Source organism: Dendropsophus ebraccatus, chromosome 1, assembly GCF_027789765.1.
Source record: "Dendropsophus ebraccatus isolate aDenEbr1 chromosome 1, aDenEbr1.pat, whole genome shotgun sequence".
NCBI lineage: Eukaryota > Metazoa > Chordata > Amphibia > Anura > Hylidae > Dendropsophus > Dendropsophus ebraccatus.
Genome location: NC_091454.1, coordinates 47,789,412 through 47,817,239, shown reverse-complemented (window position 1 = coordinate 47,817,239; position 27,828 = coordinate 47,789,412). Strand labels below are relative to the sequence as shown.

General features: G+C 42.1%; 1 protein-coding gene across 4 annotated transcripts in view; it reads left to right on the top strand.

The window, feature by feature from the left end:
• The window catches only part of KCNIP1 (potassium voltage-gated channel interacting protein 1), a 156,035-nt gene that overhangs the window by 19,435 nt on the left and 108,772 nt on the right, over positions 1 to 27,828 (top strand). For 2 of the 4 annotated variants that reach the window (XM_069954288.1, XM_069954270.1), the window contains exon 2: positions 1,957 to 1,986. The exons of the other annotated variants lie outside the window; for them this stretch is intronic. In XM_069954288.1, coding sequence (XP_069810389.1) covers positions 1,957 to 1,986 — 30 coding nt within the window. The remainder of the gene's footprint in view (positions 1 to 1,956; positions 1,987 to 27,828) is intronic. 4 annotated transcript variants of the gene reach the window in all.

The window sequence follows — 27,828 nt, the reverse complement described above, 5'->3', positions numbered from 1 at the left end:
TCACCCCAGTCCATGACTGCCCCCCCCCCCACCTTGGTATGCATGCTTTTCCAATTCCTGCCTTCCTTCCTCTTCCTTAGTATGGACGCTCACCCCAGTCCATGACTGCCCCCCCACCTTGGTATGCACGCTCTCCCAATTCCTGCCTTCCTTCCTCTTCCTTAGTATGCACGCTCACCCCAGTCCATGACCGCCCCCCCCACCTTGGTATGCATGCTCTCCCAATTCCTGCCTTCCTTCCTCTTCCTTAGTATGCACGCTCACCCCAGTCCATGACCACCCCCCCACCTTGGTATGCATGCTCTCCCAATCCCTGCCTTCCTTCCTCTTCCTTAGTATGCACGCTCACCCCAGTCCATGACTGCCCCCCCACCTTGGTATGCACGCTCTCCCAATTCCTGCCATCCTTCCTATTCCTTTGTATTCACGCTCTCCTCAGTCCCTGTATGCCTTCCTTTTCCTTAGTATGCACACTCACCCCAGTCCATAGCTGCCCCCCCCACCTTGGTATGCACGCTCTCCCAATTCCTACCTTCCTTTCTCTTCCTTAGTATGTACGCTCACCCCCCAGTCCATGATTGCCCCCCCACCTTGGTATGCACGTTCTCCCCAGTTCCTGTCTTCCTCTCCCTTAGTATGCACGCTCACCCCAGTCCATGCCTGCCAAGTCCGTTTCGACAACTCTACCTGGCTGTCAGCCAGTGGATATGTCACAGGAGGCAGCAGCTACAGCACATGTAGTTGGAGAAAATCAGCACACTAGCAAGAACGGACAGAGGACAGGAAGCATTTCCAGGCATGTCTTGTTCTTGGCACTCCTCCTCTCCAGTGATTTGAGTTGAGGAGGTAAAGGGCGGGCCAGACAGATGTCGGGCAGAACAAAAAGGAAAACAGAGCAGCGGATACTGTGGGCATTGCCAAAGCCCCTACTCAATCCCTGCACCTGCAGTCCAGCAGAAGTGGCTATAAACAGGTCGGGAGTCAGTGAAGTGGCAAGGGGTCCAGTAGGCCCCCTGGCTAGCGGGCCCAGTAACGGTTGCGACCTCTGTAGCTACGCCACTGCTGCTAGCAGTAACAGTGATGGCTGTGTGTGTTTGTGCTTTTGCTTCTATAGAATTCATTGGAAAAATATGGCCCAGTATACATGGGAAACCCTGGGAGTAGTCAGACATTATGCAGATGATACTAGAGGTACAACGAGCATTGCCTACAGTTACAGGCTCTGAATAGGAACATACACATTTGAAATGCATTGCTGCTGTGGCATAGATTATGCCTTTCTTTTAGCAGATTTTGTTGGCTTAACGAAAGTAAAATTTTTAACAAAAGCATTATTGCTCCAGATTCTGGATCTAGTATGCTTAGGCAGATCCACATCGGATGCACATAATTTGCACCTATTTAAGCAGCAACAAATCTGCTGGAGATTTTCTGTGGAAGAGCGAGTGGTGTTGGCCATCCAGTTCCGCATCTCTCCTGCAACACACAATAAGCATACCTGTCATTTCCATCATATGAGTGTTGCCGTTGTGTTCACATGATTAATGCTGACCATGGCAAACAAAGGTTAAGATAGATATAACTATTAAGAATGCCTTTGTAATGCAGCTTCTAAAAGGACATCACAAATTAAATCTACCAATAGAAACACACAGATGTAGTATAATATACCCATTACTGCCCCAGAATAAGCCATCAGAATACCACAGAAACTACGGAACTGACTATACTGAATTGTTAAATGAATTTTAATCTTTGAAACTTTGTGAGTATATTAAAAACTATAGTTTAATCAAAAGAAGCTCTAGCTATACTATGCTATGGCACTACAGAGACCAGCCACCTGGCTTACAGACAAAAAACCTAGACTTACATCTGCATATTTCTACTGGTGGATTTTATTTGTGCGCCATCATTTAGAAAATACGTAACAAAGTCATTATTGATGTTTTACAGATTGGTGGAACGCAGGCTCGGCAAGTAAAGGTGTGCGAGGAATGGAAATTACAGATATGGCTAATTGGCACATTTATTGATAGTGTTGCAGGAAAGACTTTTATGCAACTCAGCAAAAATGGTGCAGTATACGCTTATATTATCAGATGTCTCTCGGCACTTAGGAAAGGTCGCAAAATTCTAATGTACTTCTGTAGATTCTGCTAATGAACTCGGCATCATTAGTGACATTGTTTTATGTTCATTTCATGAGAATGATGACAATCAATACATTACTGTATCTCAGTGTCGGACTGGAGTGCCTTGGGCCCACCAGGGGAAATCATTCTTGGGGCCCACTCTTCTGCCACCGCACTTATCTATGGTAAAATTAATAATTTCCATTAACACTGCGTGATATGGGGCAGCATAGGGCTGCAAATGATTGCTAATCAGCAGGGCAGGTGATGTGCAGCCGACAGCAATGATCTTTACAGCCGCACAAAAGATCAAATCAGCCGACTATGGGGCATTTGCTTTCATGTCAGCAGATCTCTGGCACTTTTACATGGGCCGATTATCGGCTGAATAGACTTCCTAGGAGCACTTGTTACCAATTATTGGCCAGTGTAATTGGGCTATAAGACAATTTTTTTTGCATGATAACACTGTATACTTAGATACAAGTCATACAGCTACCAATAACACCAGTATACAAAGAGCAAATATCCCCACACATATTACCGCTATACAGTAACTGACCAAATTCTGTATACTAAGACTGATATTACCAATAATACCAGTATACAGGAGGGAAATAGTATCACCATACATATTACCGCTATACTGTTACTGACCAAATCCTGTATACTATGACCAATATTACCAGTATACAAGGGGGACATATTACCGCCACACCACAACCATTGCTACCATATTGTTACTGACCAAATCTGATATACTAAGACCAATGAACACCGCACCAGATTACAAGTAACAAATAATACCACCACATACTGACTAACACCACCGCTGCTACTGAATAAAATCCTCTGAACAAAGATCAATATCCCCATATACAGTCATATAGAGGTAGCCCCAGCTCTACACCATATACTTTACAGTGCACATAGATTTAGCAACTCACAGGGGACGTCTTCTCTGATTTGAGTTCTTCCCTTTTCATCTTCTTCTCCATCTGCCCTGGGCCGTTATGAGAACTTCTCCAAGCCACGAATCCACAGAATCTGCCAGAGAAACATATTAGGCTCCTCACTCTGTCACCATCCTCATCTCTCTACAAACTGCACATCTGTATTGGCCCCTTTACACCTTCTCTCAGTGGTTAGCCCTGACTATTTGTAGTGTGTATAATATATATATATATATATATATATATATATATATATATATAGTACACACCTTGTAGATGGCCCCTTGTTCAGTCCTCCATATAGATGGCCCTGTGTGCCTCTACTATAGTAGAGATCCCCCTCTGTGTAATCCCCTTACAGTAGATGACAACCTCTGTGCATTCCCTATATCAGGGGTAGGAAACCTCAGCTCTCCACCTGTTGCAAAGCTACAACTCCCATCATGCCTGGACAGCCACAGCTAAAGCTGTAGTTTTGCAACAGCTGGAGAGCCAAGGTTCCCTATCCCTGCCCTATAGTATATGGCCCCCCCCCTCGATGTAGTCCCCTTATAGATGACCCCTCTGTGTAGTCCACTAAAGTAGATGCCCCCCTCTGTGCATGCCCTATTGTATACACACCGCCCCCAGTATAGTTACCCTTATAGATGCCCCCCATTGTTGCCCCCCTCTGTGTAGTGCCCTTTATAGATGCCTCCTCAGTGTTGTCCTCCATCCAGTGTCCCTTATAGATGGCTCCCTGTGTTATCCCCCTTATAACTGGCCCGCTTGTGTTATCCATCCTTCAATATAGATAGCCCCCTTATGTTGTATATTCCCCCATATAGCCCCCTTATGTTGTCCTTGCCCCATATAGCCCCCTTATGTTTTCCTTCCCCTGTATATAGCCCCCCTTATGTTGTCCTCCCCCTGTATATAGCCCCCCTTATGTTGTCCTCCCCCTGTATATAGCCCCCCTTATGTTGTCCTCCCCCTGTATACAGACCCCCTTATGTTGTCCTCCCCCTGTATACAGCCCCCCTTATGTTGTCCTCCCCCTGTATATAGCGCCCTTATGTTGTCCTCCCCCTGTATATATCCCCCTTATGTTGTCTTCCCCCTGCATATAGCCCTCCTTATGTTGTCCTTCCCTGTATACAGCACCCCTTATGTTGTCCTTCCCTGTATATAGCCCCCCTTATGTTGTCCTCCCCCTGTATACAGCCCCCCTTATGTTGTCCTCCCCCTGTGTATAGCCCTCCTTATGGTGTCCTCCCCCTGTATATAGCCCCCCTTATGTTGTACTCCCCCTGTATACAGACCCCCTTATGTTGTACTCCCCCTGTATACAGACCCCCTTATGTTGTCCTCCCCCTGTATATAGCCCCCCTTATGTTGTCCTCACCCTGTATATAACCCCTTATGTTGTCCTCACCCTGTATACAGCCCCCCTTATGTTGTCCTCCCCCTGTATATAGCCCCCTTATGTTGTCCTCCCCCTGTATATAGCCCCCCCTTATGTTGTCCTTTCCTGTATACAACCCCCTTAAGTTGTCCTCCCCCTGTATATAGCCCCCCTTTTGTTGTCCTCCCCCTGAATACAGCCCCCCTTATGTTGTCCTCCCCCTGTATATAGCACCCCTTATGTTGTCCTCCCCCCTGTATATAGCCCCCCTTATGTTGTTCTCCCCTGTATATAGCCCCCCTTATGTTGTCCTCCCCCTGTATATAGCCCCCTTATGTTGTTCTCCCCTGTATATAGCCCCCTTATGTTGTCCTCTCCCTGTATATAGCCCCCTTATGTTGTCCTCCCCCTGTATACAGCCCCCCTTATGTTGTCCTCCCCCCTGTATATAGCCCCCCTTATGTTGTTCTCCCCTGTATATAGCCCCCCTTATGTTGTCTTCCCCCTGTATATAGCCCCCTTATGTTGTCCTCCCCCTGTATATAGCCCCCCTTATGTTGTCCTCCCCCTGTATATAGCCCCCCTTATGTTGTCCTATCCCTGTATATAGCCCCCTTATGTTGTCCTCCCCCCTGTATATATCCCCCCTTATGTTTTCCTCCCCCTGTATATAGCCCCCCTTATGTTGTCCCCCCACTGTATATAGCCCCCCTTATGTTGTCCTCCCCCTGTATATAGCCCACCTTATGTTGTCCTCCCCCTGTATATAGCCCCCTTATGTTGTGCTCTCCCTGTATATAGCCCCCCTTATGTTGCCCTCCCCTGTATATAGCCCCCCTTATGTTGTCCTCCCCTGTATATAGCCCCCCTTATGTTGTCCTCCCCCTGTATATAGCCCCCCTTATTTTGTCCTCACCCTGTATACAGCACCCCTTATGATGTCCTCCCCCCTGTATATAGCCCCCCTTATGTTGTCCTCCACCCTGTATATAGCCCCCCTATGTTGTCCTCCCCCTGTATATAGCCCCCCTATGTGGTCCTCTCCCTTTATATAGCCCCCCTTATGTTGTCCTCCCCTGTATATAGCCCCCCTTATGTTGTCCTCCCCTGTATATAGCCCCCCTTATGTTGTCCTCCCCTGTATACAGCCCCCGTTATGTTGTCCTCCCCCCTGTATATAGCCCCCCTTATGTTGTCCTCCCCTGTATATAGCCCCCCTTATGTTGTCCTCCCCCCTGTATACAGCCCCCCTTATGTTGTCCTCCCCTGTATATAGCCCCCCTTATGTTGTCCTCCCCTGTATATAGCCCCCGTTATGTTGTCCTCCCCCTATATATAGCCTCCCCTATCTTGCCCCCTCTGATAAAAAAAAAAACAACAACAAGACAACTCACCTAACCACACAAAAAAAAAGCCAGAAAAAAAGCCCCCAAAAATTGGCAGCAGTTTTACCAGCTTTCTGCCAGTTTTTCAGTTTCTTTTCTTTTCAGCGTAAATTACTATCATTTTTTAAATCTTTTTTTCCAAATTACTCTTTGTTCTTTATCTTTTGCTTCCAATATTTCTATTAAAGGGGAACTGAGGGGGAAAAAAAGAGAAAAAACATCAACATCTAAAATAAAAGTGTATAGGGAAAAAACGAAAACATTTCTATGGAGAAACGCTGAATGCTATTAAAAAAAATGCAAATAGGCTAAAAACATCAAACTGCCTTGTCAGTATTGCGCTTCATTTTTCTCAATTGACTTTCAGCTAAACACTTGGCTGCTGTGTTTTTGACCCCAAAAAGTGCCATACGCCAAATTCTGCTTTTTAAGTGTAATTTCTTTGGAAAAACATCGAGTTCAGCCTAAGCCCATGTTCACACATTGTAAAACACGGGCCGTTCTGTGACCCAGCAAAGTCACAGAATCGCCGGTGTTACTGAAGATCATCCCGGCCGGTACTTCAGTACCGGCCGGATGATCTTTATTTTTGATGAATTAGGATGCGGGTGCATCCGCGTGCACCCGCATCCCAATTCCCCGCTGCACACAATGGAGTTTGCAGCACGCTCCATCGTGTGAACTAACATGTTCTGTGTTGCCACTATTCAATGAATAGCAGCCGCACAAAACTGGCATATCAGTTTTTTGTGTGGCCGGTTAGAATCCCAGACGGAGCGTATACTTTGTGTATACGCTCCGGACGAGATTCCATTCACACCTATACCACATATGTTTTGTATAAATCACGGCCGTTGTTGCAATTTGCAACAACGGCCGTGATTTATACAAAACATATGTTGTGTGAACATGACCTATGGGTATATGCTCACTGACGAATTCTAGAGGAATTGTAGAAGATTGTTTTTCGCCTGAAATTCCTCGCCTATTTAGCTCTGGCAGAATAATAGCAGAATTTGAGAAATCAATTCATTTGGGTACCCATACCCTAAGGCTATGTTTCCAGGACCGTCTCATTATAGAGACAGATGCTAATAATCATCATGATCATTATTAGGGGCCATCTATATTACGAGACGTGCGCATTTGCCCGAAATGGGAACATAGCCTAACACTGGTGAAAGGGTTAATAGATTTACTTGTGTCACCTGTGCCATTTCATAGCTACAGCCTACAGCCCTATCTGTGTATGACACATAATGAAATGTATTGTGGTGTGTTTTCTGACAGCTATAGATTGTGGAAGTAAGAAGAATGACATGCTAGCAGCCACAGACAAGAAAGGCACAGTCATGGTTTTATTAATAATCCTTGGTAGCAAAAACAAACATTGAAAAAAATGACTGAGCAGCCGCAACAGAGAGAAATGTTTCACTACACGTTGATGTAATGTAGTATTATATCGTTGTGTACTTTATTTTAAAAAATCAGCGGTGGAGTTTTATGCAGAATTCACATGGGTAATGTAGTCATGGATTTTTATGCTCCTATTGATTTTAATGGGAAAAAGCAATGCGGAAATTCCTCAAAAACTAATGCTCTATTCAACAATGTGCAAAAAAACATTTGTTATTTAGATTGCCAGACTGCTTCCCTTTAAAATTACTATGAGGCAGTTAGTAGGCAAAATTGACATAGATCTGGATGCATAATAAATGTCAAACTCAGCTTTAAAATCCACCTTATAAATATGTTGCATAGCTGCGAAAACACAGCTAGCTAACCTAAAGCCAGCTCAGCTTATAAAAACATGGGATTGAACTGAAGGAATGCAGTATGAGTGTGATACTTTGAGGGGATCCTGTAATGGATGCACCCAATGGATGCACCATATATATATATATATATATATATATATATATATATACATTAGTCTGCATTGCTTCATGGCGTAGTATAGATGTCTGTGCTATTCTGTACAGAAAACTATTGTACTATGATGAACCACCCAAACAGAGGCCAAACAAACACTCTGGGATGTCTGGATAGGTTCACTGTACAAGCTTCTCCAGCTCATACACTGCAATGCAAACAGTGCAATGCCTTAAAGTAGGAAGTGCCACTGGTGTACCACTTGCACAATGGATTCCGTCCACCCTGCTTCTAAGGAAGTACAGCTTGGCCATGTTCAAGTCATTATAAAATAATGTTGTATTCAACATTGTAAGGGCTTCAGGTTACAATATTTTCAATGTGCAATAGTCTTTAATGGGCCATTGTAACTTAAAGGGAACCAATCAGCGTGACTGTGCTAATATGTTCCTAGCTTCACACTAAAGATCTACTGTGCAGCTCCCCGAGCAATCCAACTAGGCGCTGATAGGCTGTGACTAGTCACGGGCGGCTCCCAGATGACTAGTTCCCACCCTTTTTTTGGCCTTGCGCTTTGGAATAAAACACCTTTTCCTCCAATGTAAAGATAGCACTGCAGACACGGCTGGTATGCTAGGGGAGCTGCACAGTTGATCTTTAGTGTGCAGCTGGGAACCATATCAGCACAATCGTGATGATTGGTTCCTTTTAAAACCACAGGTGACAGGCATTGCTGTAGACAGTCCAGGTCTACAGGACTTCAAAGGGTGTTCATTTATATAACACTAGAAAATGTACCCGGCGCTGCCCGGGTATAAAGTGTCAGTGTGTTAATTAGATTTGTTCTAAGGTGCCCAGGAGGCCAATCTAAAGGTGTTGTTTCATCAGTGGAATTAGTGTATACCTGTAGTGCATACCTACAGTGTATAGTTTTTAGGAGTCCCACATATCTGTAGTGCATAGTTGGGGGGTGGGGGGCTGTATACCTATAGTGTATAGTTGGGAGAGTCCTGTATACCTGTAGTGTGTAGTTGGGGGGGCTGTATACCTTTAGTGTATAGTTTGAGGGTCCTGTATACCTACAGGTATACAGGTCCCTCAAACTATACACTACAGGTATACAGGACCCCCGAACTATATACTACAGGTATACAAGACCTCCACCAACTATATACTACAAGTATCCAGGACCCTCAAACTATAAACTACAGGTATACAAAACCTCCACCAACTATACATTATAGGTATACAGCACCAACTATTTACTACAGGTATGCAGGACCCGCGAACTATACAGTGCAGGTATACAGGACCTTCATCAACTATACATTACAGGTATACAGCCCCCCTAACTACACACTACAGGTATACAGGACTCCCCCAACTATACACTATAGGTATACAGCCCCCCCACCCCCCAACTATGCAGTACAGATATGCGGGACCCCTAAAAACTATACACTGTAGGTATACAGAACCCCTCCAACTCTATACTACAGTATGTAGTTGGTGGAGGTCCTGTAGTGTAAAGTTTGGGGGTCCTGTATACCTGTAGTATAGAGTTGGTAAAGGTGCTGTATACTTGTTGTATAGAGTTGGTGAAGGTCCTGTATACCTGTAGTGTAAAGTTTGGGGTCCTATATACCTGTAGTATATAGTTGGTGGAGTTCCTGTATACCTGCAGTGTATAGTTTGGGGTCCTGTATACCTGTAGTATAGAGTTGGTGGGGGGTGCTGTATATCTGTATTATAGAGTTGGTGAAGGTCCTGTATACCTGTAGTGTATAGTTTTGGGTTTCTGTAAACCCGTAGTGTATAGTTTGGGGTTTTGTATACCTGAAGTATATAGTTGGTGGAGGTCCGGTATACCTGTAGTTTAAAGTTTGGGGGTCCTGTATACCTGTATTATATGGCAGTATTGGTCAGGTCTGGTATAACGGCGTTATCCAGTCACAGTATGGCGGTATTGGTCAGGTCTGGTATGGCAGTGTTATTCAGTCACAGTGTGTCAGTATTGGTCAGGTCTGGTATAGTGTTGTTATCCAGTCACAGTATGGCGGTATTGGTCAGTTCTAGTATAGCGGTGTTATCCAGTCACAGTATGGCGGTATTGGTCAGGTCTGGTGTGGCGGTGTTATCCAGCCACAGTATAGCGGTATTGGTCAGGTCTGGTGTGGCGGTGTTATCCAGTTACAGTAAGGCGGTATTGGTCAGGTCTGGTATGGCAGTGTTATCCAGTTACAGTAAGGTGGTATTGGTCAGGTCTGGTATGGCAGTGTTATCCAGTAACAGTATGGCGGTATTGGTCAGGTCTGGTGTGGTGGTGTTAATGTGACATCTGGAGCTATTACCTACCTATCCTGATGCTAATTGGTGAGTGAGGATGGGGCGTCTTCAGGTTTAGTGCTTAGCAGCTGGTAATACTGCCCTGTATACCTGTATAGATGGAGTAGGAGGTCCTGTATACATGTACTGTATAGATGGAGTGATGGAGTAGGGGGTCTACCAGTTATTTCTGTGGATCTGTTGTAAGGCATCTGGCCCCAGCAACCATTAACATTCTAGCTCCCTGTGAAAGTAGTAATCCCATTGGTTGCTAAGGCTCCCAACTGCCAACTGCTGGGCAGCTGCAGCTAATTATATCACCTGTGTGCAGTGTGGAGATTTTCCCATTCATTTCTATGGGGTGCCGCTCTTCCCCCTCCCCCTCCTCTCCTGTACATCTGGCAGGGACGGGATCTTCGCAATAACCTTCCTGGGCACCCAATGTATCTGTGTGCCAAATTTGGGGTCAAACGGTTCACGCGTTTGGAAGTCTATTTGGGACAGACAGACAGACAGACTTTCATTTTTTTATATAGATTTATTACCTAAACCTAACTAACTAAAGAGATGGACACATACTTTATGGAATTTGCAAGGTTTTGTAGTTGTTTTTGCCATCTACTAGTGGAGTCCAGGCACATCACTCCACTGGATCCCCTTGTGTGTATAGAGCTGGAAAAGCACTGGCCTCTCTATCCAAGATGTTCACAATCGAGATGAGCGCAACTCTGAGCCCACGTCCTTCGTTTTTCCTCCTCCACGCCCGCTCCCTGCCTCCCCGGTTGACGATTTGCAAATATTTTATTCGCAGATCGGCACTTTCCGCAAAAAAGTACGCCTTTTCTTCTTGATACATGTCCCCCATAGTATACACTCCGGCCGGGATCCCTAGTGGCACTGTAGAAAACTGACATGTTAGAACTCAGCGGCGCTAAAGATCATCCAGGTTGATCTTTTCTGACACCAGCCGTTCCGTGACCCAGCGTGTGACCATAGCCTATTGCTGTATCCATGTTTTCCTTGCAGCCTTAGGCTATGTTCACACTATGTATGTGTGCGGCTGTATTTTTTATGCGGCTGTAAATGTGCGGCTGAAACTACGGCCGTAGGAAAAAATAGACATGCGGCTGAAAACATACGGTCATTTACTTGGAAATCTGGTTCAACTAAAAATAACTAATAAAATCTTAAGAAAGTTATGCAAACACCTCTGGATGCATCTGGGAAAGCAGGGAAACAGTTTACATGAATCGCTATTACCGGGGTTTGCGATCCTCTGCAGTATGCTGATGCCGATGCCTCTCATGGTTAATATATTGAATTAATAAAACACATTTTCATTGTAATAAAGTCCCTTTCATTGTTCAATAATTAAATTTAAACGATTCCATCATTTTGCAATTAAATATACTGTTAAAATAAAAATATATATATATATAAATGAATGTATATTTATATATATATATTTATTTTTTGACAGTATATTTAATTGCACAATGATGGATTCGTTTCAATTAAATTATTGAACAACGAAACTGATTTTATTTAAATGAAAATGTGTTTTATTAATTAAATATTAATTAGTACAGGAAGCTCCAGTAAGCCGTTAATTCATATTGCCGGCAATAGAGCATTCTGTACTAATCATCACTTTACTTTAATTAAAACATCAAATGTTTCTTCTAATTATGTTATCACAATAGCATTATTAGAAGAAACATTTAGAATTATATGTGCGCTCAGCTGATTGGCTGATTGGCTCAGCGCACATATAAAGAGACGGTCCGCAGTACAGTGACTTCATTGTGCTGCGGACCAGCGAAGAGACAACATCGGGGTGAGTATAGAGCTCTCCCCACCCCCTCCCCAGCACTGCACCCCTCCCAGCAAGGAAGGGGGGTCACTTAACCCCTTCCTTGCTGGGATGGGTGCAGTCTGACATCAGTCTGGCCCCCAAGGGGTTAAGGGGGATGCAATACATCCTCCCTTAACCCCTTGGGGGCCAGACTGTAAGCAGCGATCTGTAAAGATGCTGCATACTGTAATGAGCACAACACCGCTCACAATGATGGGTGTTGTGCTCCTGTTTGTGTGTTTTTTGTGGGTTTCTCCCTTTTTGTTTTTCAGATATCGGTATCCTGTGGATTACGTCGGATTCCATGGACTACGTCGATGACCAGCGGTTGTTTTTTTAATAAAATGGTCAATGAGGGGTGTGGGGGTGTTTTTATTTGAATTAAAAAAAAATTCACTTGTGTCTTGTCTTTATTTCTTTACTTTATAGACTTAGTAGTGGAAGCCGTCTAATAGACGGAATCCATTACTAAGTCGGGGCCTAGTGTTAGCCGGTATAAAATGGCTAACACTAACCCCCCATTATTACCCCAGTACCCAATGCCACCAGGGGTACTGGGAAGAGCCTGGTGCCAGTGGTCCCGGAGCGTCAAAATTGGCGCTCCTGGACCGGGCGGCAGCAGGCTGGTAAGATTTAGGCTGGGGAGGGCCTAAACCAATGGCTCTTCCCACCCTGGTGTTACCAGGCTGCTGTCATTTGGTTTTTAACCCGGCTGGTTATAAAAATAGGGGGGACCCTATGCGTTTTTTTTTATTATTTATTTATTTTTAAAAAAAACCCGCATAGGGTCCCCCCTATTTTTATAAGCAGCCGGGTTAAAAACCAAACGACAGCAGCCTGGTAACACCAGGGTGGGAAGAGCCATTGGTTTAGGCCCTCCCCAGCCTAAATCTTACCAGCCTGCTGCCGCCCGGTCCAGGAGCGCCAATTTTGACGCTCCGGGACCACTGGCACCCGGCTCTTCCCAGTACCCCTGGTGGCATTGGGTACTGGGGTAATAATGGGGGGTTAGTGTTAGCCATTTTATACCGGCTAACACTAGGCCCCGACTTAGTAATGGATTCCGTCTATTAGACGGCTTCTACTACTAAGTCTATAAAGTAAAGAAATAAAGACAAGACACAAGTTAAATTTTTTTTTATTCAAATAAAAACACCCCCACACCCCTCATTGACCATTTTATAAAAAAAACAAAAAACAAAACAACCGCTGGTCATCGACGTAGTCCACGTAATCCGACGTAATCCACAGGATACCCATATCTGAAAAACAAAAAGGGAGAAACACACAAAAAACACACAAACAGGAGCACAACACCCATCATTGTGAGCGGTGTTGTGCACCTTACAGTATGCAGCATCTTTACAGATCGCTGCTTACAGTCTGGCCCCCTAGGGGTTAAGGGAGGATGTATTGCATCCCCCTTAACCCCTTGGGGGCCAGACTGATGTCAGACTGCACCCATCCCAGCAAGGAAGGGGTTAAGTGACCACCCTTCCTTGCTGGGAGGGGTGCAGTGCTGGGGAGGGGGTGGGGAGAGCTCTATACTCACCCCGATGTGTCCTCTTCGCTGGTCCGCAGCACAATGAAGTCACTGTGCTGCGGACCCGCTAATTATATGTGCGCTCAGCCGATCAGCCAATCAGCTGAGCGCACATATAATTCTAAATGTTTCTTCTAATAATGCTATTGTGATAACATAATTAGAAGAAACATTTGATGTTTTAATTAAAGTAAAGTGATGATTAGTACAGAATGCTCTATTGCCGGCATATGAATTAACGGCTTACTGGAGCTTCCTGTACTAATTAATATTTAATTAAGAAAACACATTTTCGTTTAAATAAAATCAGTTTCGTTGTTCAATAATTTAATTGAAACAAATCCATCATTGTGCAATTAAATATACTGTCAAAAAATAAATATATATATAAATATACATTTATTTATATATATATTTATTTTAACAGTATATTTAATTGCACAATGATGGATTCGTTAGAATTAAATTATTGAACAACGAAAGGGACTTTATTACAAAGAAAATGTGTTTTATTAATTTAATATATTAACTATTAGAGGCATCGGCATTTGGCATCATTGCCGGCTATTTTTGAAGTACTCCGTACGGACCACCTGTCAATCCACGGCCGCATTTCCAGCCGCAAACAATGGTCTTGTTCATTTTTTACGGGTCCGTTTACGATCGGGCCGTAGGCTCATACATAGTGTGCACTGTGCAGCCGTATATCGTATACTTTCCAGCGTACGCATGAACTGGAAAAATCCGGCCGATGATTTACCGCCCGCAATACAGCCGCACAGATACAGAGTGTGAACCTAGCCTTAAAGGGGTTATCCAGCAAAAATCTTTTTCTTTCAAATCAACTGGTGTCAGAAAGTTATATAGATTTGTACAAAGACAGGAATTGTCCAGAGCAGGAGAGGTTTTCCATGGTAAATTGCTACTGCTGGGGACAGTTCCTGTCTCAGCCAGAGGTGGCAGCAGAGAGCACTGTGTCAGACTGAAAATAAAACAACATTTCCTGCATGGCATATACTGTAGTAGTTTGGGAAGACTTGAGATTTTTAAATTACAAATACATACAAATACATTAGTACATAACCTTCAGACACCAGTTGATTTAAAAGAAAAAGATTTTTGCTGGACAACCCCTTTAGGGGCTGCAGCCAACTTCTGCAGCCACCACTACTCAAATGCTGCATGCTTTGGTGTGACGGACCCGAGTGTGCTTGAGTTGCACTCATCTCTAGTTCACAACACAGTTATCCATATTAGGAAAATGATGAACCACATATGATATGCTAGATGGATCCAATGCAGCCTAAGGTGATATAAGAAAGCACAAAATAGAAGAACGAATAGCCCTTACAGCACTCACCAAAAGTAAATCTTTTTATTTGATGTCTATGTTCCACATAACAACGCAGCAGTCACAATAGCTCCAATAGAGTTAAGTTTCTGCGGAGGTACTTGTCAATTGTCAATCTGGGATCCAGGCACCCACACACTGTGATAATACAAAAACACCACCATACCCAATGGAGCCTGTCGCATCAATATAAAAAGACAAATCAATGCTAGTCATCTCCTCATTGAGCTAGCAGCAATGACTGCTATAGAAATGCAGAAAAGCCTGCCAAGCCTATAAATCTTCACATTAAAGGGTAATTAAATGTAAGGGAAACCACAAAGACAATTGTAGCTGGAGACAATTGCCTGGAAGAAAAACATCCCACTGGAATGATTCTGCAAGGAGAAAACAGCTAGACCTGCTGCAACCTTCTTAATTGCTATGAGAGTCAATCAAGGCAAGCAGGCACTGAATCTTCCTATCTGGGTGGAAAAAATCTATTTAAGTGTACATGCAGATGGTTCTAATTACCCTAAAGGAAAGACATGGTCCGACCTTCTGTTAGTTCAACTACCCAAGTACAGTAACACCACAATAGCCAACAATGTAGCGGAAAACATCTAAGAAAAGTTAACAATGTGGCAAGGCCTGACGTTGAAGAAACACAAAGTTGTCAAGCTACTGCATGACCTTTAGTGTAATAATAGAGGTTGCAGAGGTTCCACTTGTGACCAGGCCCCTTAGTCTATTGGACCTAAGGTTTCCCCTGCCATCACAAGCAATTCAGGAGAAAGAACTTACAGTCCTATGTTATATGCTATGACAGCATCAGCACCAGAATGCGGTATGTGGCCTTACATACAATGTTTAGTACAGCTCACCTATTATAAGAGGCAAACATGGCAAACATTGTATGGTGAGCGACTGCCTCCTTTTAACACCATATACAAATAGGCAGGCACCGCATGCAATAAGTCTGGAGTGCCAGTCCATTCCAGATCCTAACAAACCATGTACATACACCAAAAAATTGATCTGGAAAAATAAGGTCTGCACCTCCACAATACAATCAGTATCCTTTATTTAAATCAGAGAAAAGACACAAACATTTTTTAAAAACCTATTAAAAACACACAAGTAATCTGATTACTGGCCAAGATAAGGCACAGTGAAACACTGGTCCACCCCACATGATAATACAGAGATAGCAGCAATAAGATATATAACAGTGATATTTATGTGTAAACAAATATATGTAAACTATCTGTTCCTATTATTAGGTACCACAAAGTGCAAGTGCATATAATAAAGAGGAACAATGTCCTAAAAAAGAAAAGGTGAATGAATAACAACAAAGAATAATACAGTTGATACAAGCATAAATAAGGCAGAATAATAAGGAATCGCAATTGCTATCTCACGGGTGGATCAGGTAGATTAACCCAACTGCCTCCTTTTAGCAACATTGGGGGGAGATGGAAAGGTAGCCTTAGCTGTGAAAGGCCAAAAAGAAGAAAAAGTCATGCTGTCTCTGATCTAATGACTAGCGATGAGGAACTATGAATACCTGATATTACTCCTCACATGTACTGTTCCCAGGTGGAGATTAACTACAGGGTAATCTTTCATTAGCGGTGCCCCTCCCTGCACAGGGTGCTGCATACCCCTGCTTCCTCAAAACACTGGTCCTATCAAAGGACCCTTGTTGTCTTAACTACTGGCTGCAGCAGTACTAAACAAGTTTAAGGGTACGTTCACACTTACCGGATCTGCAGCGTATTTTCTGCTGCGGATCCGCAGCAGATTTCATTTAAATAACTGAACACAGCATCAAATCTGCACCATCAAATCTGCTGCGGATCTGCTGCAGATCTGCTGCGGATCCTGTAGGTGTGAACGCACCCTAACAGGCTGATTTTCTGACAGCACTGCATTATTCTTGAGCTTTGCAGACAAAAACAGAAGCATTTGATGCTGATTGGTCACATTCACTGAATGCTTACATTCAGGCCCAATGGTTAGCCAGTGACTTATTTGCATATTGGATAAACCTAACACAAACATCTTTGGAAACCAGGAGGGTTAGGTGAGCCAGATTTTGTTCTTTTGTTCCGATCAGCTAGTGACAGTGTCCTGCTGACATTGTTAGATAGCTGTTAGGACAAGGAAACACGTGGTACTGTACCTTTTATATATCCAGCTGGGCCTTCACAATGTAGAAAAATGCTTTTATTCTATAGTACAGTCAAAAAGGCTTTTTTAAGCTTCAGAAAAGCTCTAAGCTGGAATACTGCCCCTGTTTGATTGACACATTCGGAGATCCAACGAGATCCATAGTGAGAAATCAGTGGGTAGGTCTTTTTCAAGCATACAAAATAGGTATACTGTGAGGGAATATGTGTGTAACTGAAAAAAAACACAGCCAATGGGAGAGGGAGGGGAGGGGGGATCCTGAATTAGAGAGGAATGTATAAAAAGTCCAGTCTATATAGCAGTATAATTATCCATGTATATAGTTAGCACATGGAATAAATAAACAACAATATATAAGCATCACAACATTGAATCATGTTATCTTAGCCGATAAACCTAAAATGTAGCGCGCCCTAACCAGGAATGGGGGGAGTAAGGAGGTGTTACATCTTGCTTCTCTTCAGGAGATCAACTGCGTTGTACTGAGTATGAAAGCCTTTTTCTACCTTCTGGAAGCCAATTACTAGAAATATCGCTATTACGCTAACCAATTGTGCTATTTCAGCCCATACCAACACACTTCCTATACATATATCTATTGCCTGCCCTGTATAACCTGCAAACGTACTTTGATAGGTCCCACACTATATGTAAATGTGGGTCAACTAGTTGTCTCCTGAGGCTATAATCCAGCGCTCTAATCACGCCCCCTTTAGGCATGATTCACATTGATGTATCTTTATTACGTCACACAGAGGTGGGCCTGGCATAGTGTAAGCGCTCAGACATCGGTAAAGGGGGATAGTTACTGCGCATGTACACCAGAATGAAGACATCAGAACGCTTACCCAATGCCAGGCCCTCCTCTGTGTGACATAATGAAAATACTCTGCTGTGAAACGCTGGCCATCCCTGGGGCCGTGACTGCTTCACAAGGAGGAAACCCCCAGATGACTAATGGACCAATATTTGCATACAGCACAGGACTTTGTCAAAGTACGTTCACGGGTTATACAGGGCAGGGATGCAGGCGATAGATTTATGTATGGGAAGTGTATTAGGGGCTGAATTAGCATGGTGATTTATGGTAACAGTGATTTTTCTAGTGATTGGTTCCTTTTAAGGCTCTATTCATGCAAGTTTTTTTTTTCCGGCTGCATTATTGGATGACTGAGGCAAAAATGCGTCCATATTTTGATATTTAGATTTTTTGACTACCAGAAAAGAAACTTGTGATCATAGCCTCAAAGCTATTTACAGCTCCCAGAAACCTCTTCCTACTTTTAGATGTAGGGATTTGTTTGTATTTTCTGCTCATTTTTCTTATTTAGGATGACATTTTTGGGTTATATTAATACAACGTTTTTCTTCGCCTGCATTATTGGACGACTGTCATGTTAAGGCAAAAAAATACAGCCATATTTTCCGATTACAGCCGTGATTTTGTGACCTCTGAAAAGAAATATTGTGTAAACATAACCTCAAAGCAATTTTTTAATGCTCTAGAACAAAATATAGAGTCTTATTCACATCAAATTTTCTGCCATATGAGGTGTACGTCAGTACTTCAGGCATATGTAAGGCTCTAATGCATTGTAAGGCTATGTTCACAATTTGTAAGACACCGACTGTTCCGTGACCCGGCCGGTTCATAGAACGGCCGGTGTCTGAGAACATCATCTAGGCCAGTACTGCAGTATCGGCTGGAAGATGCGGACTCATCAGAATTCCCCACTGCTCACAATGGAGCGTGTGGCTGGAGCCACATGCTCCATTCTGTGCACTGACTGAGTTTTCTGCGGCTGCTATTCACTGAAGTTCACTGTCAGTTTCTTGTGGCACTGCTAGGGATCCCGGTCAGAGTGTATACCATGTGTATACACTCCGGCTGGGATTCCATTAAAGGCAGCACTACCTAAGCTATGTAGTAATTACGGCTGTTGTTGCAAATAGGCAAAAACGGCCATGATTATTATTGAGCTTACGTTGTGTGAACATTGCCTCAGAATGAATCCTTGAGGAAGCTTTATCATGAGAGCTTCCATAAGGAAGCCAGTCAGTCTTCTTTGCTTACCCCTAAGTTTCATTTCCATCTATGGGTTGTTACAGAAACTACCTAATACAGCCCACTTGGCCTTTTTCTCAGTCTATGACGTTGCTGTGTCTGTGGACATGCCCTATATGTTTCAGATGGGAATACCTCTTTAAAAGGAATCTATCAACACCTGGGCCCTAAGATATAGTTTGATCTCCTAACATAACTGTGTTGGAGCTTTTGACATGTCATAGAAACACACAAAAAAAGTTGTATGTAACTTGGCCATGGCGGCAAGCATACTGCAAAGTGTGAACTGAGGTGTTGGAGTGCTGTCCATTTTTTGCAGAGAGACATATGAAAAGTCCATGCTCAGCATGGTCCTCTCCCGTCTCTGTGTCACATCATGAGTCAAATAATGAAAGTCTATGAACTAGACTCTTTTCATTGATACAGAACAGGGAGCGGACCGTGCTGCAGTGCATTCCTCTTTCAGCTCTTTCTCGCGATTGGTAAGGGTCTAAACACTCAGACCCATCTTCCAATAATCCTCCTGCTTCACTTTAGAATTTCTGCTATCTGTGTCATTACATTGCATAGGAGCCACAGGTAATGATTACATGTGCACCATTATAAAGGTGCTGATAGCAGTGTTAATGAGCTTGTACTCCTTGTGTGTCCCTGTAAAGAATATGTAACATATGAAATCATTACTTTGTGTACCTGTCAAGAAACACCAACAATTGTGCCCAAAAATTATGCGTCCGAACGCACTAACCAACATTACAATATTTACAGGAAAAATTGCTGGACAATAATATAAACAATATAATATACAATGTATACTTTATTTCATAAACAGAAAATTTACTGAATATACATTTTGAAAATAAAATATATATTTTGAAAATAAATAGGGATGAAGGATACAGACTTCCTGTAGATGCGTGGGGGAAAAGTAAAGTAAAGTGACTAACAATGTGCATAGTTGCATAACGAGGGACACAGTACTGTACATAGGAAACATATACACTTCTCAAAAAAATAAAGGGAACACTCAAATAACACATCCTAGATCTGAATGAATGAAATATTCTTATTAGATACTTCTGTTCTGTTGAAAGTTGAATGTGCTGACAACAAAATCACACAAAAATCATCAATGGAAATAAAAAACTTAAAAAAATGGAGGCCTAGATTTGGAGTAAGAGACAAAATTAAAGTGGAAAAACACACGTCAGGCTGATGCAACTTTGATATCAAAATCAAAATGAGGCTCAGTATTGTGTGATGCCTCCATGTGCCTGGATGACCTTCCTACAATGCCTGGGGATCCCCTCCCAGACCTGGACTAAAGGATCCGCCAACTCCTGGACAGTTTGTGGTACAACAACACATTGATGAATGGAGCGAGACATGATGTCCCAGATGTGCTCAATCAGATTCAGGTCTGGGGAACAGGCGAGCCAGTCCATAGCTTCAATGCCTTGAACTTGAATGCCAATGGACTTTTCTAAATTCTTGTTCGTGAGAACCAGAACGATCAGCATCGGATTCTCGCTGTCTGCTCGCTCTGTGCAGCGGGTGGATACCTCCTAAGGATTGCCTAGAAAACTGGGATACAGCCATTGGCATTGGCTGTATCACAGTTTACCAGGCGTTCCGTAGGAGGTATCCACCCGCTGCATAGAGCGAGCAGACAGCAGGAATCTGACGCCGATCGTTCTGGTTTTCACGAACCAGAAATCCAAAAAGTCCGCTCATCTCTACTGCTGACACACTCCAGCCACATGAGGTCTAGCATTAGGAGGAACCCAGAGCCAACCGTACCAGGATATGATCTCACAAGGGGTCTGAGGATCTCATCTCAGTACCTAATAGCAGTCAGGCTACCATTGGCGAGCACATGGAGGGATGTGCGGCCCTCCAAAGAAAAGCCACCCCTTATCATTACTGACCCACTGACAAACCGGTCAGGCTGAAGGATGCTTCAGGTAGCAGAGCGTTCTCCACCACTGTCGCCAATGTCAAATCTGCCAATCTTGGTGATCTTTGGTAAATGCCAATTGCCCTGTACAGTGTTGGGCTGTGAACAAAACATCAATTTGTGGAAGTAGGACACTCGTTACACCCTAATGGAGTCTGTTTCTGACAGTTTGATCAGATACATGGATATTATTGGCCTGCTGGGGGTCATTTTATAGGGCTCTGACAGTGCTTCTCCTTGCATAAAGGAGAAGGAAGCGGTCCTGCTGCTGGGTTTTTACCTTCCTCCATCCCCCTCCACATCTCTTGGTGTACTGGCCTGTCTAATGGTATCTGCTCTATGCTCTGGACACTCCGCTGACAGAGATAGCTAACCTTCTTGCCACAGCTCGCATTGATGTGCCATCCTGGATGAGCTGCACTACCTGAGCACCATCTATGGGTTGTAGACGCCACCTCATCATACTTCTATGGGTTAGAGCAATGACAAAATGCAAAAGTGACAAAAAAGAAAAAAAAAAACCAAAAGGGATGAGAACAGAAAAATGGTCTGTGGTCACCACCTGCAGCACCAATCCTTTATAGGAGTTGTCCTGCTATTTGCTTATTATTCCTACCTGTTAATAGTAGAAAAACATTAATAGAGGAAAGTTTGTTCATTGGATTAAATGGTGATGAATTTTTCAGTCTCGTAGGAATGTAACCTTTATTGGGCTCCTCTACTTCATTTTGAATATTTTTCCCATTTAAAAAAGTTTAATTTTAATATTAGCATTACATTTGAACTTCTGAACTTGATAACTTTCTCAAATGTTTCAAAGCACAAATCAGAATCAAATTTTAATCCTTTTCTATAGGCTTCTTATGTTTCTCAGTCAAAATGATATTTGAAAAATATTTTACAACCTCTTTTTCTAACCTTCTTTAATTTTTTACTTTTTCCACACAATCCATGTTCCTGCATTTCTCATTCCTCTCTGGGAAAATCCCAAGTATTTAGTTGATTCTCTAGAGGAGGAAAAAACGATTAAAAATAGTAAATGTGGAGTCTGTTTCCATTACCCTGAACATTTATTCCCACGTGCAGTATTTGGTTTATTTGTGTGGCTTATTTCTTTGATTTATATTCTTTTTTACTTGTTGAAAACCATTTATAGGGTTGATGTTGTAACTACATAATTAGAAACTGCAGGCCTCTCATTTATATGAGAAAAGAGGAGATCTGTTCAAAGTGATACCGTAGGTTAGGGCCCTACTACACGTTGTCCTAACACGTGACCTAACACGTGTTGTAAACGTGACCTACCACATGATGACCTAACATGTGTTGTAAACGAACACTGATCATTTAGATTGGTGGTCATTTACTGAGCCTATTACAAGACTCAGTTACCATTCCAGTAGGGCTGCACAAACAATTGTTGGATCCTTCAGGTAACCCTTTGGTGCCATCTTTCACCAGCTGCACATCCCAAATTACACTGGGCGATGTGTGGAGGACATACTACTTTTTTTTGACAGGTTAAATCTGATTTGTTTAATCAGTTAATTGGGTGATCAATTAACCACTTGTTTTATCGATTGTTTTATCATAACCGATTGTTTAGCAGATAATTAATGCATGTAACGGGGCCCTTATTCTATTGGCCGAGAAAAATAGAAGACTTTAAATTTATCATTAAATTTCCCAAAGAATAAATGTGTCCTAATTTCAGTAGCAAATTACTGTAGATGGTGGATTAAGTTTTCATTTTAAACCTTCTATGTTTTCTCCTGGTTCTAAATCCTACTACTTACAGTAATTCTACTTTTTCTTTTTTACACTTTGACTTTCACTTATACACCCTTGAAAAGGATAGGCTTATTCAGATTTTATGTTTTAAAGTATAATTTCATGCTCAAGTTAATTTTTTATTTTTTGACAGCACTTAAAGGGCAAGTGCCATGAAAAACTTTTTCCCAGTAGTTGAAGCACATTACAAAGTTATATAACTCTGTAATATGCTTCAATCACCTATCTGCCTCCCTTCCCTGTCTTTTCCCCCCTCCACCCCCCAGCAGGAAGTGTCCTGACTCACACAGACCTGATTACTGTCGTCACCGTCACCAGGCAGCTCCTTCTTGTGAGGATGAGTCATCAGCAGGAGGGCTGCTCTAGGTCCTGTTACACCAGCCTCCCCCTCCCCCTCCTTGTCAGGTGCTCAGCTTATCTTCTCTAGTGACATGACTCCTTTACGGAGTCCACGGCAGCAGGAGAGAGGGTATGAGGGGAGGGGGGAGCTGCCTAGGTGCCGGAGTCAGTCTGAGGGAAGATAAGCAAGTGAGATGTGACAAGTGATGGCTTGCAGTTGTTCAGCCAATCGGAGCTGAGCAAGCCTGTCACCTGACAAGGCAGGGGAGGGGGGAGGCTAGTGTAACAGGAGAAGGAGCTGAGAGAAGAGCTTGGTGACGGTGACGACAGTAATCAGGTCTGTGTGAGTCAGGACACTTCCTGGTGGGGGGTGGAGGGGGGAAAAGACAGGGAAGGGAGGCAGATAGGTGATTAAAGCACATTACAGAGTTATATAACTTTGTAATGTGCTTCAATTACTGGGAAAAAGTTTTTCATGGCACTTGTCCTTTAAGTTCTTACATTTTTAAAGGGCAGCAATATTACTTTTATACCAATTGCTTTGGTCTTTCTTATTTTAACTTCCTACTCTCAATGTAAACTTTATTGCTTCCCAGGAACATTTATCAAATATTTTTCTTCGCTCTGACAACCTTCACAAGCTGTGTCATTACAGTGCCGCGAATATTCAAACACTTTCCCCGTTGCTGGCATAATATTGATACATCACGCTAGGCAGGGAAAACTTTTACAAAGCTTCCTTGTCCGTGCTATCCGTGCTTTAATTAATGTGGGAATAAGCACTTAATCCCTGGGGATTAATGTGTTCTACAATATGTTTTTTCCAACATTGGTCCAGATTTTTAAATTAGCCTGATGTCAGTCATTTAACCACATGTCACACTAATGTCAGTCTTTTAACCACCTAAATAATGTGAAGAATAACAATCACAGCATTTAAGTGCCTCACTAATGCGGACCAAGATTGCTCATAATACTCTCCTAGGAGGGCCTCAAATGTTTGACATATTAATAAAAACCCTCCCTTATGAAATTGTCCAATTTATTAAAATATAACATTAATAATACTGCATTGTAAATGGTGTAAAGGAAAAAAAAAAAGATCCGGACATTATAGCTTTTAAAAGTCATGGAGGAAAAATTAAAATGCAAAAATGGGGTTAAGGGAATGTCTGTTTAGAAAATGACCAATTAATTAAGGTTTTTCTTAATAAATTTTTGGTTATTTTCTTTCCAATTTTCCATTTCACTTTTTATTTTCAAATAATCCTAACATCTTACAGTATTAATTCTTATCTCTAAGCCTAAAACCAGGCTGTGACTCCCTATTTTGTCTATGATGATAATGAGGTGACTGCTGGAAAGGGATTTGTACAGAATTACAGCAAAATGGCTCCCATACAAAAATAGTGTCTAGAGTTGTTCATTGTGGTTAATTTAGTCTTTGTCTATGGGGGTTGTTGTAAAGCATATCATTAAATGCTCTTAAAATCAGCCCAGGCAAAAAATAGCTGCCCATCTATTAATGAGCAAAAAAAATTAATAGTTTGTTATAATTCAAAATTTAAGTGTAATTTTTACCATTTAAGAGTGCTCGGTACATTAAAGGGGTTATCAGGCCTTTAAAATTATCCTCAGAGGAAGCCATTGTTGATGCAAATTCCAACACCAGCCGTGATTGACTAAAAATATCCATTGCATTGAAGTCTATGGAATCCCGGCTGGAGCGTATACACTCTGTATACACTCCAGCTAAGATTCCTTGTGGCTGCACGAAACGCTGTCATGTCAGTTTTGTGCATCCGCTATTCATTGAACATTGTCTTCACAAAACTGACTGTGCAGACAATGTAAAGTGCGGCTCCGGCCGCACTTTACATTGTGTGCTATGGGTAATTGGAATACGGGCACACCTGAATGCCAGTACCAGTACTGCAGTACCTGTTGGGATGAACCTCACTGACACTGGCCGTTCTGTGAACCTGGCCTTAAAGTGTAACTGTCATTTTAAATATCTATGCAGAAATCAATGGTACAGTGAATATAAGTAAGACTGTAGTAGGTCTTATTAGGCAAAAGGGCTCCCTTCTGTACTCACAAACACAAAGCTGCAACCCCCCCCCCCACACACACACACACAATTCTAGAGACACACACTTCACCGAGAAGCAAAGTGAAGATGGGTTTATATGCCTTTTATATCCTATGGAGGGGGAGGGGCCACGGGGGAGGGAGCAGAAGGAGGAAAGAAGAAGCCATGCACTGTGCAGACTCTGTGGCCACAGAAAACACTGGATTCACATTTTAGCCTGCTCAGTGCTGGTCTGGCAACTGCTTAATGTTTGCTACAGCAAAGTAGGATTGCGGGATGTTGTTTTTAGTGACTATGTAGTGTATAGAAGGCAGACAGCTAATCATAGGAAAAGCAGACAGATGGAGTTTTCAGGAAGTAATAGAGGGAAAATTGCATATACTGGTGATAAAATGATCAGATATAGTACTGCTTCTCATCTACATGCATCGGCCAGCAAATCCTGAAAAGTCACCTGAAATGACCTAAAGTTACACTTTAAATAGAATAATGTGAACGGGCCCTAATAGTATGTTGATTCAAGGACAAGACTGTGTGAACATTTCTTTTAAAAGCCTTGTTAATTTCTTTAAAAAATATTATTGTTTTAGTACTCTGTGTTCACTCATAGGGGTTATACCAGGCCTTTTTGTATGCCTTTTTCTATGCCACACACACACACACACACACACACTGATTATACCAGAGATCCCTTAGTTAATGAAACATTTACAAACCACTCAATACTTTAGAGTGGAGAGAAACAATAATGACATATTATTACCAGCTATCGTTTAGAGTGGCTTGAGAATTACAAAAGCGTCAATCATATTAAATACAGACAATACTAAGTTAAATACATGCAATACTAATAAAAGATTGGATACATATGGATACAAATGTTGCTTTTTTGAGACAACACGGCAAATGTTTATGAGATATAGATATAAGGGATATATATAAGTATAAGCAGTGCAACAACTTTTCTGGGATCCTGACAAAGAGACCAACTTGTTTATGAGGTAAAAACAAAAAGAAAGAGTTTATGATAACCTAAGATATTTTGGTACCTACAGTATTTACATTTTATTTTACTGTATGGGCCCAGCAGGATATGTTTTATTGTATTTATTCTTTCCAGAATTAATGTTTATTAAAGTTTTAAATACAAAGCATGGAAAACAAAACAGAGGGCAATGTAACCTCCCAAACCTTAGGAGAAGGAGGAACAGTAGGAATGCAGTATTAGGAACAATAGAACAATACAAAACTGTATGAAACCAAAAAGCCTGTGGCTCACACAGTGACAAAAGAGGAAAAAAAATTATATATTTGAACATTTATACAATGAATCCCAAGTGCCAGAGAATAGTACATAAAGTTGCATGATTATATGAATACAACTTAGAAAGAGGAGCTATTAAACTATACTGTGGATTGTTGGAGTTGACCAAACATTAATTCCCAAAAAGAAATTAAATTCCATGATTCAAAATGTACCAGGTCGGGGAAGGAATGGGATTTATGTTGGGTGTGAGGGACCAATGCAACATATAATTTGACCATGAGAACCCCTGAGCTTCAAATTTGTTATTTGAGTTTAGTTATAAGTAGTCATCATTTTCTCCCAAATTTGGCTAACTTGATCACCAATCCAATCTAACTGCCAATCTAAAAAAAATGTATTGACCCATTGTATAATGGCAAACCAGACCTGTATTGTTAAGTTCAGGACCAGGCAGGATTACCATTTGAGTTTGAGTAAATGTTTATGTTAATGTTTTTATTAAGTATTAAGTAATATTGGAGTAGCTCAGGGACTGTTTTCTCAGGCTGGAACATGTGTTGGTACAGTGTTCTTGTGCATTGGTAGGAATAGGCCTCCAAGGTTGTAAAACATGGTCAATTTGAAGGCATTTGTAAAAGGTGTTATAAGGAATTTATAATTTTTGAACCAGTGTTTGAAAAGGTAGTAGATCATACTAATAAAGGCCAGACAATTCTCGCTTATGATATTTGATATCCGGTAGAAGGGAGGGACATAACTTTAGTGGTTTAGGTCAAATGAAAGTATGGTTATAATCAGAAATTGCCAAAATGACATGGATGTACATGATAGACAGGTATTTTTATTAAAGTTGAAGGCTTTAGTCCTTTATGGTGATGGGGTAGAGCAAATAAAACATTAGCATCTTCTCTTTGTATTGTTCAAGGAAATATATATATATATATATATATATATATATTACATGGCAATGTAAAAAATTTAAGCTTTGATATATCTGATCTCTGCTCTCATAGGAATGTAAGGAGCTCTGATATATCTAATCAAAATAAAATGCTTCTTTCTCCACTTACCAGGTGCCTCTCTAGGGCCCCGCTCTTGGCTCAGTAATGCTTCAGGTTATATGCTGCCCATACACATTTATAGAGAGGAGAGGGGCAAGGATGAATATGGTAGGGCAGTGATTAGAGAGAACCAGAAGCAAACAAAGCACAAAACAAGTTTACTGTGGTTATTTGATCTCACTCCAGTGATGAATTCACAACTTAGACTGCTCAGTATTACTCTATAATGTCCTCTTTGCTGGTGCTTTTAAAGGTGTAATTTAAAGGGGTTATCCAGC